Here is a 16,430-nt window from a genome sequence, read left to right on the forward strand (position 1 = left end):
CGCGACAAATAACTTCACGCCGTATTTGATATAGCGAATTTTATTTCACATTTGCTCATACAATCACCCAAATTACAGATTTACGATTACTGCTATCTGCAGTATCACAATTAGTACACTCCAAATGCCACAATACAACTGACTAGTTGCTGGCTAACTCGGAACTAACTCGGAGGTAGCTCCCGGACTAACTGACTGACTGACTCTGAATAGCCTTCGCTGCTCCTTATGTAGCCTTGATCGGACAATTGTTGTCTGGTGCCTTGTTGCTAGCCACGCTGTCCGGAGTTGTTGACTNGTAACCGCTGTTACTACTTGGTGACGTCACCGCTGTTGACTTGCGTTGCCTAGCGACCAGGATGCTAGGACTCGGCTAACATCGGCTCGCTTCGGCTTTGCTCGGCGCATCACGGCTGGCGGGGGTGGGGGAGGGGCGTCATCCATAGCTCAGCATGTCACAATATTTATGTTAATCGGGTGTCGCACTATTATTTGTATGCAGAACACATTTATGTATACATCTGTGAACACATATAACACTTAGACTTTTTTTTTTCATTTGACTCTTTAGAGCAAGAAGGAATATAGAAACTAACCTGGTACCATATCCATGTTCTGGGATACTGACAAACACAGAACTAGTTTTCTCCACAACAGAAGCACTTCGATTATTTAGTCGTCGTTGAAGTTCAGGATCCGGAAAGTGGCTGTTTGTAGACAATTTATAACATAAATATATTTCAAGCTTATGTAATCAACATCAGGTAAATACAACTGCTCAAGTTGTACATGATTTCTACAGGGTACTGTGTGATTGAATACTGAACACAGATGGCAGCTTCTGCTGCTTTACCTACCCATGGTGTGGGCTGCTTCTACTACCATTCCACCCCACTCTTAACCACCATCTGCTTTCAAGACGTAGTCAGGCAGTAACTGCAGAGCCTCACCTCATCAACTTGATAAATAGTGCTTTGGGGAAACTGTCATAAAACTGCTGTGTAATGAAACTACTGTTCTCCGTGAAGATTAATTTAACCTCTGTAACTTAAAGAGTTTCTTACATACACATTTTGGACTTTACACTATTTTGCAAGTTTTCAACCATTTCCAATTCTTTGATCAACAAAGAGTGGGGGCTTATACAGTGCACATCATAGTCTACAAATCTAATTATATTATGAACACATCTCAAGATATTTACAGACTGAAAATTAAGCTTTTATGGGGTAAAATCAAAGAACTGTCATGACCTATCACTTTTTCGGTTTAAGAATTATGCATGTTGGCAAGTGAAATAATATAAGTTTTAGACATATGTATCTGTAACACAGCTCAGCTTCCGCATTTCTAACTGGTGTAGCAACCAACCACAAACCTTCACCAATAGGTCAGTCACACTTTCAAATCCCTCAAAAGAGAGAGTGGAAAGAAAGTGTAATGTTCAAATGCAGATTATTTACTCATTTGAAACAGACTGTTTATTCACTAAAGGGAAATAAATAAATATCACTAAAGTATTCATTTCTTCAGTTGCAATGAAACTATTTTTTTTATTGCTAGTTGGGTGGGACTAAGTCCCTTGTACTGTGGTCACTTCTGGCCTATTGTACCAGCCCCGGATGATAGGTGAGGGTGATTGTGGAGCAATTGATGGAATGAAGATTGGCAGGGGAAACTGAAGTACTCTGAGAAAACTTGCCCCAGCACCACTTTGTCCACCACAAATCCCACTTGACAAACCTGGGATCGAACCCGGGCCACTGCGGTGGGAAGCCAGCGACTAACCGCTTGAGCTATGGTGCGGCCTGCAATGAAACTGTATATGATATAATACTGATATTTGTGAAAGACATAAATTAAGCCACAGATCATGTTCTCCTTCATATGTATGTAAGCTGTCTTTAGGATTCATGAATAGTTGCTGCAAATCATCCAGGAATTTCAGCGTTTCCACCACGAAACAATTTGAACAGTACTGTCTTCTGAGATGTAATGCCATGTAGTCCAGTAGAAGTTCACAGACATTTTGGAGGAACATACTGCTTCTGTCTTCAGGGTCAAAGAGTAAGCCCAGCAAGAAGCAGGCTTGAAGCAGAGTAAACTGTGTGTGTAAAATCAGGTTCTGATATGGGCTAGAAGGGAACTTGAAGTGAAATGAAGGGAGCAGAGCCATTGGCTAAGAGAACCAAAGGGAGCCAAGGGAAGAGTGATTAAACAATCTTTAGAAAGGGCGTTTTGTTACCTAGAGAAATGGGAGAAAATTCATGTGTTATAGGCAAGCAGGAGGTGGAAAGAGTGGCCAAGGAAAGCTCAGGAAGAGTCTCCACCTTCCTCTCCTCAGCAACAGTATTTACAGAAGACCTGGTGGCTGTCTGGACCATAGGATACACTGTAAACCTGCTCACGTCTACCTGAACTCTGGCACCCATCACTTACCACTCTTTTTTTTTTTTTTTTCGGAGGAACTTATTTATTAACAATCAGAATTACGTACATTCTATAGGTTAATGGTTTCGCTAACGACTATTACATGTCATGCGAGGAAAATGTCCATCGACGTTACCTCTTCAGAAGTTAATTTGTTTTATATCAGGTCATTTGGCCATTTCCTTTTTAATCTTCTATTGTTGATTGGCTCCCTGAGTGGTTGCAATAGTTCATTCTCGTGGGTTTCAATTTTGCTCGTGTGTTGGCGGCTTCTGTCCAGGATGATTTCTTTCACGAATTTTAATTTCAAGTCTTGATGTAGGGTTTCATTTGACACATACCAAGGTGCATCGACTAACATCCTTAGGATTTTCGATTGTGATCTTTGGATAATGTTGGTGTTGGACTTACTGGCATATCCCCAGATTCGTCTTGAGTGTTATTGGTGAGTACTTGATATCTATTTCTTGTTGGTAGTTCACCAACCTCCATGGTATTGTGTTGATTTGTCGCGTTTGTTTTTCGTCTTTTATTTCTCTGTACCTGCCAGTTTATTTTATTTGGTGACTGAGTTGAGGTTTCACTGTCTTCTTCTATTTCTTCTTCACTGGTCGATAACATATGATTTATTTGCTGTGGGTAATTTGTTACTTGAATAGGTTGTTGGATGCACTCATTTGGTTGATTGTAATGGCTGTTTGGTATGTAGTAGGACTTGTCGGGTTGTGGTTGTCCGTGATATTGCATTGTTGGCTGGATTGGGAATGCCTGATTGGTACTGATGTCCACTCTTCAATAAGCATTCTGTATTTCTCCACTTAGTGCACAGGGCCAGAGCTCTATGTGACTGGGACAGCCTGAATGATAAACTGGGGTTTGTCTGGGTTACATTTAGACAGTACAGCTACAGCAACCAGTAGCTTTATAGGACTGTCAGTCCTTCTGTGAGTGTGACTCTGCCCAGTGATGAGCCTGACTTGATTGCTCTCCTGGCCATATGTTGGGTCAACCTTCTACTGCATTAGCAGGATGATATCCAAGCACAACGTCAAGTCCAGTAGCCTCACACCGATGAAATTCTGCAGCTTCCTTCAGCTGGTCAAGGCTGACCTAGGACTGAAAATACAGGGAGTATACAGCATCCTCTGTGAGTGTGGTCAGGTCTCTGCATGCAGACAGACCATTTGAGTGACATCAATGGTAAGAAGCACTAACAGCTTGTCCATCTTAACCACCCAGAGGTCAGCCATGGCATGACACGGCATCAACTTGGAACACTGCATCCAGCTTTGACGTCAGTGTTCTGTCCACAGTATCCATGCACATGGATCGTGTCATCAGGGAGGTGACAGATGGAGCTTGCATCCCAATAGTATATGCAAGGAGTATGGTTTCTGTCTAAGTAAGTCATGGAAACCTCTAAGAACATAAGGACTTGTAGGACTTTTGGATCCTCCTACAGTGAACAGGCCTGTCCACTTTGGCCTCTTCAGGGTGCCCAGCTTCCTGAAATTTCCTTGGCAGCCCTTTCTGTAGCAACTGCCTCCTTTCTCAGCTTTCCTTCTTGTCCATGCTATCCCCTGTTGCTTGCCTATAACACAAATTCTCTCCTACAGTTACCCATTTCTCCAAGTAACACACCACTCCATGTGAGAGTCAGTGAGTTACTCTTTCCTTGACTGACATGGGTTCTTTCTAGCCTCTTAAAGACAGTGGGTCTCCTCCCATCACTTCTGTCCAAGTTTCCTTCTGGCCTGCATCAGAATTTAGTTTCCTGCACGTTGCTCATTCTGCCTACATGTTGGTTTTTTGCTTGGTTAATTCTTTGATCCTGAAGGTGGGGAAATATATTCCTCTGAAATGTCGTGACATTTAGTGTGGACCAAATAGAATGTGTTTAAAAATTAAAGTAAAAGTAAATTACAGAAGGTTCATCACTTTTACTTAAAGCTAATGGTACTAAAGGCAAAATCTTGCATTTGTGTTAAGTTATTTCCAGTATAGGAAAGATTCTAGATAAAACCATAAAAGCTAAATTGTTTAAAATACTGATCTAATATTGGTTCTAACCTCTTATCCCATTTAAGCAATGATAGTAACTCCTGAATTAAGATGTCCTTGTCTTCTGTTTTCCCATAAATCTCCACAATGTCCTTAAAACGGGAAGTACCAGCTTTCACCTTGGAAAATGGACGATCAGGAATGGAATTTCCCCATCCTCTTGACCCTGATCCAATATTCTCTGCCTGATTCTTACAACCAGAGGCATTAGAGTACTGCTGCACTTTGATTTCCTTCGAACTAAAATAATATTGCATTATATATTACAATAAAATTAACTTATGACTATATTTTATCATAAGATAAAGAACATGACTTCTCTGTTTTGAGTGTGGATCATTTTGAAGGGCACTTAAAAGTTCTCAACAAATCCTTATAAGTAATGTCTCAGTCTTTTAACAGATTTTAATGTTATAATTCTTAACATACTTTTACAGCCAGTGAACTTCTAATGTGGAACAGATTTGCAATATGTCTTTTTCAGCAAAGATGCCCTAGACTCTTTAGCTGTAGCTTTTAATGTAGCAGCAGTTTCAGTACTAAAAGAAACTAGGTGAAACTGTGAAATAGTTTTACTCAACAAATGCAACAGTTACTGAATTATTGAATATGATATTGTAATGGATTTTATCAATGCTTTCCCAGGCAGCTGCTCTGTAAACATGGTAAATTATGCAACAATAGAAAGGCGTCTTTGCTGTGACCGTTGCTATNAAATGAAATGACTTCTCTGTTTTGAGTGTGGATCATTTTGAAGGGCACTTAAAAGTTCTCAACAGATCCTTATAAGTAATGTCTCAGTCTTTTAACAGATTTTAATGTTATAATTCTTAACATACTTTTACAGCCAGTGAACTTCTAATGTGGAACAGATTTGCAATATGTCTTTTTCAGCAAAGATGCCCTAGACTCTTTAGCTGTAGCTTTTAATGTAGCAGCAGTTTCAGTACTAAAAGAAACTAGGTGAAACTGTGAAATAGTTTTACTCAACAAATGCAACAGTTACTGAATTATTGAATATGATATTGTAATGGATTTTATCAATGCTTTCCCAGGCAGCTGCTCTGTAATCATGGTACATTATAATATTATATTTAAGCATCCTGTTGCACTCTACACGATAAANACATGGTAAATTATGCAACAATAGAAAGGCGTCTTTGCTGTGACCGTTGCTATGTGATGGCTCAGTAAACAAACCTCAACCATAGAAGGACTATTTTCTGTGTGGTCTGTGCCGCGGCTGTATAACCGAGGCAGTGAGTGATAGAGTTCTGAGTTCTTGGTAGGAGACAGCCGTGGAAAGTTCGTTGACTTGTAAAGATTCAAAGTGTGATTTGAAGACTTTGTGTGTGCTATAGTGCAATGGGATTGGGACTGTTTAATTTAGTGAGATCTGTATTGTTCCAGTGTTATAAATCCATTGCCAGGAAGCAGATAGTGAAGACTAGTGGAAATAGACTGAGAAGATTAGTGTGGAGTGACTGTAAATTGTATAAGTCAACAAGAGTGTAATAAGTATTTGTAGTTACAACCTGTAGGTTGTTAATAAATCCAATTACCAATCCAGACCCGTGTCTTAGTCACTGTGACACGTGACAATATGAAAGCATACAGAATGACAGTGAATAGAATGGTTATTACAGTCAAACAGGGCGAATGATTGAAATCTTGTAGAAAAACAGTTATACTAAAAAAAGTTCAGATCGAGAAAAAATTAATGAATTGTAAAATAAATTACAGAATTACAGAATGACTTGCTGTATAAAAGTGTTGTGGGGGCTCTCAAGAGAGAGACAGTAGCTGAAAGCAATGTGTCAGTGAGTGCAGATGGTTTGGCATAGACATGTGTCAGAGTAGATGCATGTGATTGTGTGAGACAGATAGACATGCTGTGAAATGCAAGTAGGGCTTCAAGATAATGGTAGAGTGGCAGTGGTGAAGTGGTGGCGAAGACAAACTGCCATCAAGATAAGGCCGCGCCATAGCTCAAGCAGTTAGTCGCTGGCTTCCCGCTGCAGTGGCCCGGGTTCGATCCCCAAGGGGGTTGAGATCCAGTGATCATGGCAGCTAATTCAGCAGACCACCATGGCCAGTTCAGTGACCAGGAAAGTGCTGATTCGGATGCTGCATCACATAAAGCTGAAGACAGATATTTTGAACATTTGCTGCAGAAGTGAAAGTCCATCTAACATAGTGTACAGCCATTAAGCACCACTTCTTGTTATAATAATCATGTTTGTTTTATTCAGATAATCTTACCCTTCCCTGTCCCTAACTCTGTGACCACTGAGAATCGTTCCCAAAATGATACAACACTATTCATTCAGAATTACCTCAGGAATAACCCCCCTGAAGCTGTGGCGTAAAGTTGTGAAACCCCGCATACAGTAGCCAGAATTTGAAGGATATAACAATACTGAAATCAAGAAAAAATAAGTTTATTCATGTAATTTAAAAAAAGTATTTGTGTATTGGGAATGATGATATGAATTGCATCCAGAAACTACTGCAGTACTTTCACATTGCTACTGTACATAATGGCAAGACGTTATCTTTGGGTGTTCTATATTCGGTCCATGGTAGGAAAGAGACAAAACAAAACAGTTACATATTGTCACGTGATGGAGAGATGGTGCAACAGGCATCTTTGCAGAGCCTTTTCCTAGCAATGGCTGTCTGCTGGCTTTACAATTGCTTTGAGCAAATATGCCACAGTATATTTATGTGTGTGGGTTTCCTGCCATTCCATATTCACATGGCTGACTGTCTGAAAGGACTTCAGGATTTGCAAATGTCTGAGATACATGTGCCTTGCCTTCAAAAGCATTTTATCATATTTTGGTGTACAGTTCTGCATTTATTATCCTTTACTTCAGACCCAATTTTCTTTCATTTCCTTCTTCATATAATTTACTCCTCTCTCACATATCATATATCTGTATTGCTGTTCTTTTGGATATGCTTATGCATTTTCTTTCTCATAATAACATAGGCTCAGAATGAATTGCCTTTTGATTCGCTGTGAAGCATTCTGTTGATTATGGTTCAGTTTTTGGATCTGATTCTCACAGTGGTGACTTTCTTTTTATTGCTAGTGGGGTGGGACTAAGTCCTTTGTACTGTGGCTACTTCTGGCCTATTGTACCAGCCCCAGATGATAGGTGAGGGTGATTCTGGAGCAATTGGTGGAATGTAGATTGGCAGGGGAAACCGAAGTGCTCGGAGGAAACCTGCCCCAGCACCACTTTGTCCGCCACAAATACCACTTGACCAGACCTGGGATCAAACCCGGGCTGCCGCAGTGGGAAGTCAGCAACTAACTGCTTGAGATATGGCGTGGACAGTGGTGGCTATGTAGAGTACATTCTTCTAGGTTGTAAAGCCGTATAGTTTGAGGGAAACCAACATCTTTGCTTCTTGCTTGGCATACTCTTTGACCCTGAAGATGGAGGTGATATGTTCCTTCAGAACACAGGGTTATCTTTGAGCTGCATGGCATTACAACCTGGAAGATCTTACTCTTCATACTCCAGTTTACCTGCTGCTTCCACTGTGAAGAGTGAAACTTTTTACCTAAAGGCTGGTCTTACATTCTTGTGGTGCACATTTTTCCTACAGAGCTTTGGCATCCTGCTGTATAACCTTCATCTGGTATGTGGAAAATATATTTATTCTGCTTCATATGGAAGAAATAACCCTACCAAAATTTTTATCAGTTGAGTTTCTAGTTCATGCTCAAATTAATTCCATGTGTTCAATGAATAAGCATTGCAAATGGATTGACTTAAGCATATGTACTAACTGCATAGATCTTGATTCTTCTTAAGCTAATAGTCCCTCAGCCAATCAAGAAATTTCCTGATATTTGTGGAACCTGAAATGTCATTACCATGCTCACAGGGTATCCCACCAGATCCTATCCTGAGCCAGATTAATCCAGTCTACTTCCTCATATCTTACTTCTTTAAGATTAATATTAATACTATCCTACCATCTATGTCTAGATCCCCAAATAATGACTTCCCTTCATTCATAAAGTCTGTATGTATTTCTCATCTCTCCCAAGCATATTACATGTACTGGCCTCTCTTTCTGCTGGGGATAAGCTGACCATTTAACTCCGGTTAGTGCCGAGAATACTTGGAGCTTTGTTTCCACACTCTGTATGCCATCATGATATGGGGCTTAAATTTAGGAATACGTTTATGGACCTACTATATGGTGTCATAATTTAGAAGAATGCAGTCCATTTGTTCATCACAATGACTTAGAAGCATTCAAAATCCTTATTTGTTATTACAAATGAGAATGAGGGCCTGTAAGAGCAAAAAGAAGCAGTGTAGTTTCAGAGTTAATTTATGCATTCTGAAAATGAAGTGGAAGCAAGTTATGCAAAAAGAGTTTTCTCAGGAAATCACATAAAGCAGAGAGTTACTTTCCAGGATGTTTAAGAATGCAGTAATGCCTTGCTGACTGACCCAGGTAATCATAGCTGGAATGAAACCTAGATATAAGCATGGACTTAACCATGTCATATTCCCTGATTTTAAATTTGCAGAGGAGAAATTTGTTTCTTTCTGAATTGTTGCATGGCACCAACACTAAATATCTGTCAAAAATAGTACTACTCGGATATCAAGTCAGTTTTGAGATTTGACAAATTGAGTGTAATGGGTATGTGCTAATTATGTCACATTCCTCTCTGTTACACCATTTTTCTGGACATTTCATCTTTGTCATTGCAGACTGTTTACAAATATAGTTTCTTTCTAACATACCTTTCACCCAGGGGATATAGACACCACAGTGTTAGAGTTAAGAGTGTGGTCTTCTGGGTTATGATCAGGGCTTGAGGTGGGGCGGGATGCCATCCCAGTTCTTTTCTAAATGGCTTAAAAGCATCCCGTTACTTCTTTGGCAGTAAATGCAATGTACAATACCCAGGGCTTGAGGTGGGGCGGGATGTGGTGGGATGGCATCCCGGTTCTATTTTCATTCCACCTCAAGCACTGGTTATGATGGTATAGTACAGGGTGCATCAGAAAGAATGGATTTCACATGGCAATAAAATTGGTAAGGCTTTATCAAATCCAAATTTTATTATTACCATCAGATTCACCAATACATGCAATTTATTTTTGGAATATAATATCCATATGACGTCCTTGGCTTCTTATACAGATGGTGAGGCGCTTTCTGAAGTTATTCATCACTCGGTCATATCTGGTGGAATCACCGCAATTTCTTCTCGAATCATGGTCTTTGGCTTGTCTAGTGTATGTAGTCGATGTTTATAAACTTCCACCTTCAAATGGCCCCAAAGGAAGAAATCGCAGGGCGCAAGATCAGACGAACGTGCGGGCCAAGGAATGTCACCGCGATGTGAGATGATGTGCTGCGGAAAGAGCCCTCTCAGGAGATCCATTGTTAGTCGCGCAGTGTGAGTAGTGGCCCCATCTTGTTGAAACCAAATGTCCTCAGCATCAACAGCAAGCCCGTTCAGCCTTGGTTCCAGGAAATTTTGTAACATTTCAATGTAACGGTTACTGAACGGCCATCCTTCTCCATGGCCGTCCGTGTAATTTATTCTTTAAGGTTGAACCTGTGGCACGAAATGAAGCCACCCACCACAAAATTGTGTTCCGAGTAGAGATTCTATCACGACCTCCGAGCTCGAAATGAGTGCGGAAGGCTCGTTTAGTGGCAATCACAGACTCTCTATTTTTAAAAAACGTCTCTAAGATGAATGAACACTGTGCACCCGACCACTCCATGTTACCAACTGAAACTGCATTATCCTGCCAACCCAACGGTCGGTCCCCCCACTCTATTCCTCACCCCTGTCACGGCCTAACAGTCGCTTGAAATCCATCCAGTCTTTCTGATGCACCTGTATTATGGAAAATTACTGTGGCTTTATAGGAATGTACTGCTTTCACCTTCAGATGAAGATGGAAGCACTGTGATCTCTAGAAAGCTGGTCCCCACCTTCACTTTCATTGCCATGAGAACTTCAGATCTCTATTTTGGGGGGATTTCTAATGTGTGTGGTCACTGATACTCAGTTTTTTATTGCTGAAGTCTTACCTAATGTCAATACTGATGAAGTTGAAGGGGCTGTATTTATGACCACTTTTAGAAAGTCTTTCAAGATATTCTTCTTGCATCTCATGTTGCTTGTTGGTTACAAAATCAGCTACAATGAAACCCCTCCCAACGTTGCAAGCTGGATCTTGAATATTCTCACCCGTCACATTAAGTAGTACTGCAATGCGGCCTTGTGATGACACGGCCAACCAGGAGCCACCTTCTTTGCCTGGTTCTAGATCACGCCCTTTATTATTAATAGAAACATGTCTTTAGTTTGAACATTACATATATGTATGTTTAAGGAAAGGCAACTTGTGTGTGGGGTTGTCTGAATACATGTATGTTTTATTTAATGTGATAAAGACCACAAAGACCAATCACAATATGAAGAAAAGAAACCAGTACAAAAGTTTTCCTCTATTGTATGTATACAAAGTATCTTGCTACATATGTACCAATATGTGCAGTGACTTCAGGCTGCTTACTAAGGCAGTTCATGCATCTTGCCATGCTCTCAGGTATGATTCCTGTTTCTTCAGTATTTATCTTTACGCCTTTATTAAACTGTAAATGGTATGTTGTAAAGAGTGTATAAAAGATTCCTGAATTGTTAAGGACAAGAGGTACAATGTATCTACACATTGGCTTATTTTTAGCTTCATTTCCTTATTTTATAAGGAAATGGAATGGCCAATAAACAGGACTGATAAGAGAAGATTTATCTCAACAGAAGTGTGTTTCACGAGGATAAATACACCCACTCATGCTGTAGAACAAATGAAATAATGACACAACTACATATTTCACAAATAACATAATTTATAGAAGCATATAGGAGAAGGTGGGACAGAGGCTATTCCAACTGAAGTTTCTTGGAGTTTTCATCAGTCTCCAGGCAAATGCTGAAATAGTACTTTTATTTGCCTATGACCACGCCCTCCCAAATCCTTTCCAATTTCATCATTCAAGATAAAGGGAGATAAGGAGGAGAATCTTAATGGTCTAATGATTGTGTGTGAGCTGTTTGTCTGTCTCTCTCGATAACTNTTTGTCAAGATAACTTCTATATAGAATGTAAAATAACAAATGTGGCCACCACATGTAATCTAGTATATTGTGGCTTATAGACCTGTTGCTCAGTGGTAACTCTGTAAACAGCGGCTGATTGTAGCATATAGACCTGTTGCTATGTGGTGACTGTAAATAGCAACCGACTGTGGAGTATAGACTGTTACTAAACAGTGACCATTGCTAGGTAACACCCACAACATACATGCACACAACAATAGAAGAACTGTTTTCTATGCAGTCCATGCCAAGATGTTATAACCAGGAGGTTTGGAGCTTAGTTCAGTTAAGTTCTGCATGGGATGCTGTGAAGAGAGGACCTGAGCTCATGAAGCTGAAAAATTTCCATTGTTAGAAGCCATTGCCAAGAAATGGCTGGAAAAGACTTACGGGGTGCTGATGGTGATTTCTGAATTGTGGAGATTAGCGGTAGCATTATAATTGTAGTTATGAGTTGTGTGTATAAGTAGTTAAGTCAAGTCACCAATCCAAACCCTGTCTATAGTCACCCTTACTACATGATAATATGCATTCCTGTGGTTGAAAGTGATAGCTGACAAAGTACTGTATGTGCAGGATTTGAGCAGCAGTCAGGAAGAGTTTATCTTCTGGGATATAACACTGTGTAACCTGTTCAAAATCAGTTGTTGTTTTGGAGGAACATGCTGCCTTTAACTTTCATGCCAAAGAGTAAGCCAAGCACAAAACCAGGATGAGGCAGTCAGAAAGCATAGCTATGGCTGTTTATTTACTTGACTTACTCTTCAATCTTGAAGATGGAGGCAACATGCTCCTCCAAAATGGCAGTTGATTTTCAGTGAACTACACGGTGTTATATCCCAAAAGATAGAATGTTTTTACTGTATGTGGAATTTGGTCTATATTAATTGATTATAAAAAAATATAGTTAGTAGAGCTGTGATATAAGATTATGAGAATGTAAATTTTATATGAAAGTAGACCATATACACACATCAATTTCACTTGAAACATACTTTTATGTGTTAAGAAAGTCATGGCAACAGTACACAACCTTATTTTATATCTAACTGTTAGTGGAAATTATGCCATAAATGTATCTCTGAATTTGTAATAGCAAATTATAATTCTTGCCAACCTCACCATAGAGACTTTAGCATTCCAGGGTAAACAGGAATCATCAGTTTGTCCAAAAACTTCTTACTTTCCTGTTAGCATGAAACCTGTTCACATTTCACATGTTTAGCCCCAGTGGTTCATTAATTATTGCCAACAGACTAAAAGCTAAATACAGTTTATGCACAGCCACCATGTTATTTTAGATTGTACAAAAACATTACCACAGCAAAATTTGCACATTTAAACAAGACTATTTCCAGGATAGCTCAGTCAGTGCAGCAGTTTGCTATGAGCTAGATGGCTGAGGATTGGAGTTCTATTCCTGGCAAGGGCAAGAGATTTTTCTCTACTTCCTAGCAACCAGACTAGCACTGAGGCTCACCTAGCCTCCTGTTGAATGGGTACTGGGGATTCTTTCCCCATGGGTTAAAGTGGCCGGGGCATGAATCTCACCACTCATCTCCATCTAGTGCCAAGGTCAAGAATACATGACTCTATGCATGCCCTCCTCCATAACAACTTTAACTTTACCTTCTTGATAATCAAAAATCACTTCAGGGCCCTAAATGAAGTGTCACTTCTGCATAAAAAATATTTTCATTTGCCACATTTTTATTACTGACTGTGGGAAATTGAAAAGTACAGTACTGAAGTAGTCTATGCTGGCATAACAGTCCTACCACCTTTCGTGAAAGTTAGTCCTCTGGCTCAAACATTGAAATGACGTCCACATAGACAAACATAAACCTACTTTTTTTCCTTTTAAGGAAGAAGAGTAGGCTGACAATCTTCATTTTCACTTTCACAAGTTGACTACCACTTACAGGGTTAAAGAAATTGTAGAAAACCCTCAGTACAGTCAACTCTCGATTATCCGGGATAATGGTGGGGATGGAAATCACGATTAATCGAAAACCCGCTTAAGACAAATTTTATTAAAAGTAGTACTGTAATACTGTACCTTCACAATACTATAGGCCTACCTGTATTTAAATTTATTCTACCTCATCTTTATGTCATCTCATGGCCTATTTAATACTTTTTTTACATTACACTGAAGTATGAATTAGTTATTTCAATCACAGTCTTCAACAACATCCAACACTTTTTACGAATATTCAGACTTAACACTTAAAAAAATTTAATATTTTCGTTTACTTTTTTGTGGCATTTTCCTTTTTCTGTTGAATACTTAACACAACACGCTTCCTTTTACACCCTGACATTTTGCTAATGCACTTGAAGATCGATACAAAGAAACTAACTGGGGCGGTGTATCTGTCCTTGAAACTTTCCACAAATCCTTGCATTCTTCCACCCCTACCCTAGAACATTGTGTTAGCATAACGGGACCAAAGAATGCAGAGCTCAGTTCACACTAGTGCGAAAATCGTGTTACAACTCACCATGTGAAACAAAAGTGAATGAATATTAAACAACATATAAGCCTCAAAATGCCTCAGTAGCCCCAGATAATCGAGAGTTGACTGTACATACATAAATCCTTAACTGCCAACAATTTTTCCTATCAATGTAACATTTCATTTACTGAATGTTAGAATCATGTTTTCAGTTTATTCTCATTGATTACTTGGACTTTATGTGTAGATATATCAACAGAAGTTTCTCTGATGAGATAGATCTTCTTTTGAAAGCATTTTGGTACCATGCAACTGAGAAAAATAAATGGTCATTTTGTATAAAAAGCTGTACTGTAGGCAAGAGTGGAGTTTGCCTCCATAAGAGGGTGTTAGCCATCACTCTAAAGCATTGCCCAACATATATCCTTTCTCAGTTGTCACACAGACTATCTATTACCATACATTTGTTCTGAGATGTCTGCATTGTAACTGGCCTTAGGGGAGGATGTGAATGACATGAGAGTTCTGGAAGCATGAAGATACTGAAGAAAAAAATGTATTTTCCAGGTTATCATTTTGAATACAGATGGTTACAAAACAAATTGGATTTTTACTCTGTTTATTCAAGATGTAGTTTCATTTTTGAGCTGCTGCAAATTTTCACTGGGGCATGTGGTAGTATAGTTAGTTGAGGCACTATGTTACAAGCTGGAAGGTCACAGGTTCAAGTCTCAAGGTGGATTTTTTCAGTTTACCTAATCTTTCCAGCTGCACTATGGCCCTGGGGTTGACTCAGCATCTAACAAATGTGTACCAGAAATCTTCCTGGGGGAGAAAAGGGTGGCAGGCACATAAGGCTGAGCCTTCACAGCCTGTTACAGGGATAGTTTTACTTTTTTACCTTTTCATTCCATGGAGGCAATATAAAACTTCCAGAGGATGTGGTGCTGACTGGACAGTTATGCCCTTTTAATGCACTTTCAGGTTGAATCTAAATCTGTGTGTTCATGAATTAGTACCTGGAGAAATTTAAAATCCTAGGAAAGTGGCATGGGTTTGAAACCCAGGGCTTTCTGTGTTCCTAATTTTTATTATGCATCTTCAAGCTTCATACCCCCATCATAATTAGGCTAACTACAATGACTGAAACCTGCCAATTAGTTCACACAGCAACGAGTAGGTTCATGACATATTACTAGGGACAATAGTCAGGCAGCTATTGAAACTGAAATATATTATAAGTGTAAACAAAATAATACATTTCTAAACACAGTTATGGCTTATTTATGATGTACAAGGCGGCCTCCGTAGTCTAGGGGTAACGTTCCCACCTCATGACTCAAGTTACGCGGGTTCAAACCCGGCGGAGGTCGTGGAATTTTTAAGGACGTAAAAATTCAGGGAACAAGTCCTCCGGGAGGGACTTTCAGCCGTCAGTCCCGTGTCGTAGATTTACGGCACATAAAAGATCCTCATGTCTCTAGGAGACCTCTGAGCAAAATTAGGCAAAAAGTTTCCTGCCCAAGTAGTTTCCAATGCCTCCGGTAGATGGGGAAAGTTATCGGGTACCAATGCCAGTAGAGGATCGACCTCGCTGGCAGAAAGGGGAGAGTTATCAGGTACCACTGCCAGTAGAGGGCTGACCTCGCTGGCAGAAAGGGTAGATAGCGGGCACCAGTATTGGTAGGGTATGGCGACAGTAGAATTAAAGGGGGACGTACAATAGACTATTAGTCGCGGTGCATGGGGAAACCCACCCCCTCTATACTGAATAACTGAATATGATGTACAATGTTCAGTTATTAGCACCATGTGTTCTGATATGACACATAAGAATGTAATCTTAGTAGGATGAGCTGGAAGACGCAACTGCTATCCTGTACAAAACTGTTGTGAGAAACAACCTGGGTAGAAGTGCAGAGGCATTCTCAATGCTCGCACAGAATTCAAGAAAATGTACAACTCTTTAATAGTAGTAAAATACTACAACTCTGTAGTGAAAGAGTTGCCCAGCATTCTACATTATGTCTATAAAATATATTCCAATCTCTTAGGAGTACCTCCTATCACTGTAGGATCATCATCCCAAAAATGAGCCTGACGAGTTGGACGCTCATAGTGTTCATCTCTGTTGGATGCCAAAATCAGTCTGAACTCATTTGGTGCTGGATTGTTGGTAGTGTGCAGAAATAAGATGCACATCATCAGTAGCCTTGATACCTAGTACTGAGTGGGGAAAGAAAAAAAAAAAAGAAGAATTTTAGAGATCTTACTGTTAAATCCTCTTTTCAATACAGCAATACCTCACATAGTCTGGGT

General features: G+C 39.8%; 2 protein-coding genes across 5 annotated transcripts in view; one reads left to right on the forward strand and one right to left on the reverse strand.

The window, feature by feature from the left end:
- LOC111870453 (Fanconi anemia group D2 protein) overlaps window positions 1-6,062 on the forward strand; it is a 96,774-nt gene extending 90,712 nt beyond the window's left edge. The window contains exon 26 of one of the 4 annotated variants that reach the window (XM_023862758.2): window positions 5,902-6,062. The gene's annotated coding sequence lies outside the window, so the exon portion shown is untranslated. Of the gene's footprint in view, window positions 1-571; window positions 630-2,278; window positions 2,484-5,136; window positions 5,183-5,901 lie in introns of those variants that run through there. The other 3 variants (XM_023862759.2, XM_033753852.1, XM_033753853.1) reach the window with 3 other exon arrangements.
- LOC111870454 (transport and Golgi organization protein 2) overlaps window positions 1-16,319 on the reverse strand; it is a gene marked incomplete at its 5' end in the record, with an annotated part of 20,371 nt that extends 4,052 nt beyond the window's left edge. The window contains 4 exon segments of the mRNA XM_033753854.1: window positions 597-707; window positions 4,501-4,731; window positions 10,582-10,828; window positions 16,172-16,319. Coding sequence (XP_033609745.1) covers window positions 597-707; window positions 4,501-4,731; window positions 10,582-10,828; window positions 16,172-16,316 — 734 coding nt within the window.
- Between the last annotated feature and the right edge of the window lie 111 nt (window positions 16,320-16,430).

The sequence above is a fragment of the Cryptotermes secundus genome, unplaced genomic scaffold (genome assembly GCF_002891405.2).
Source record: "Cryptotermes secundus unplaced genomic scaffold, Csec_1.0 scaffold1924, whole genome shotgun sequence".
Classification (NCBI taxonomy): Eukaryota; Metazoa; Arthropoda; class Insecta; order Blattodea; family Kalotermitidae; genus Cryptotermes; species Cryptotermes secundus.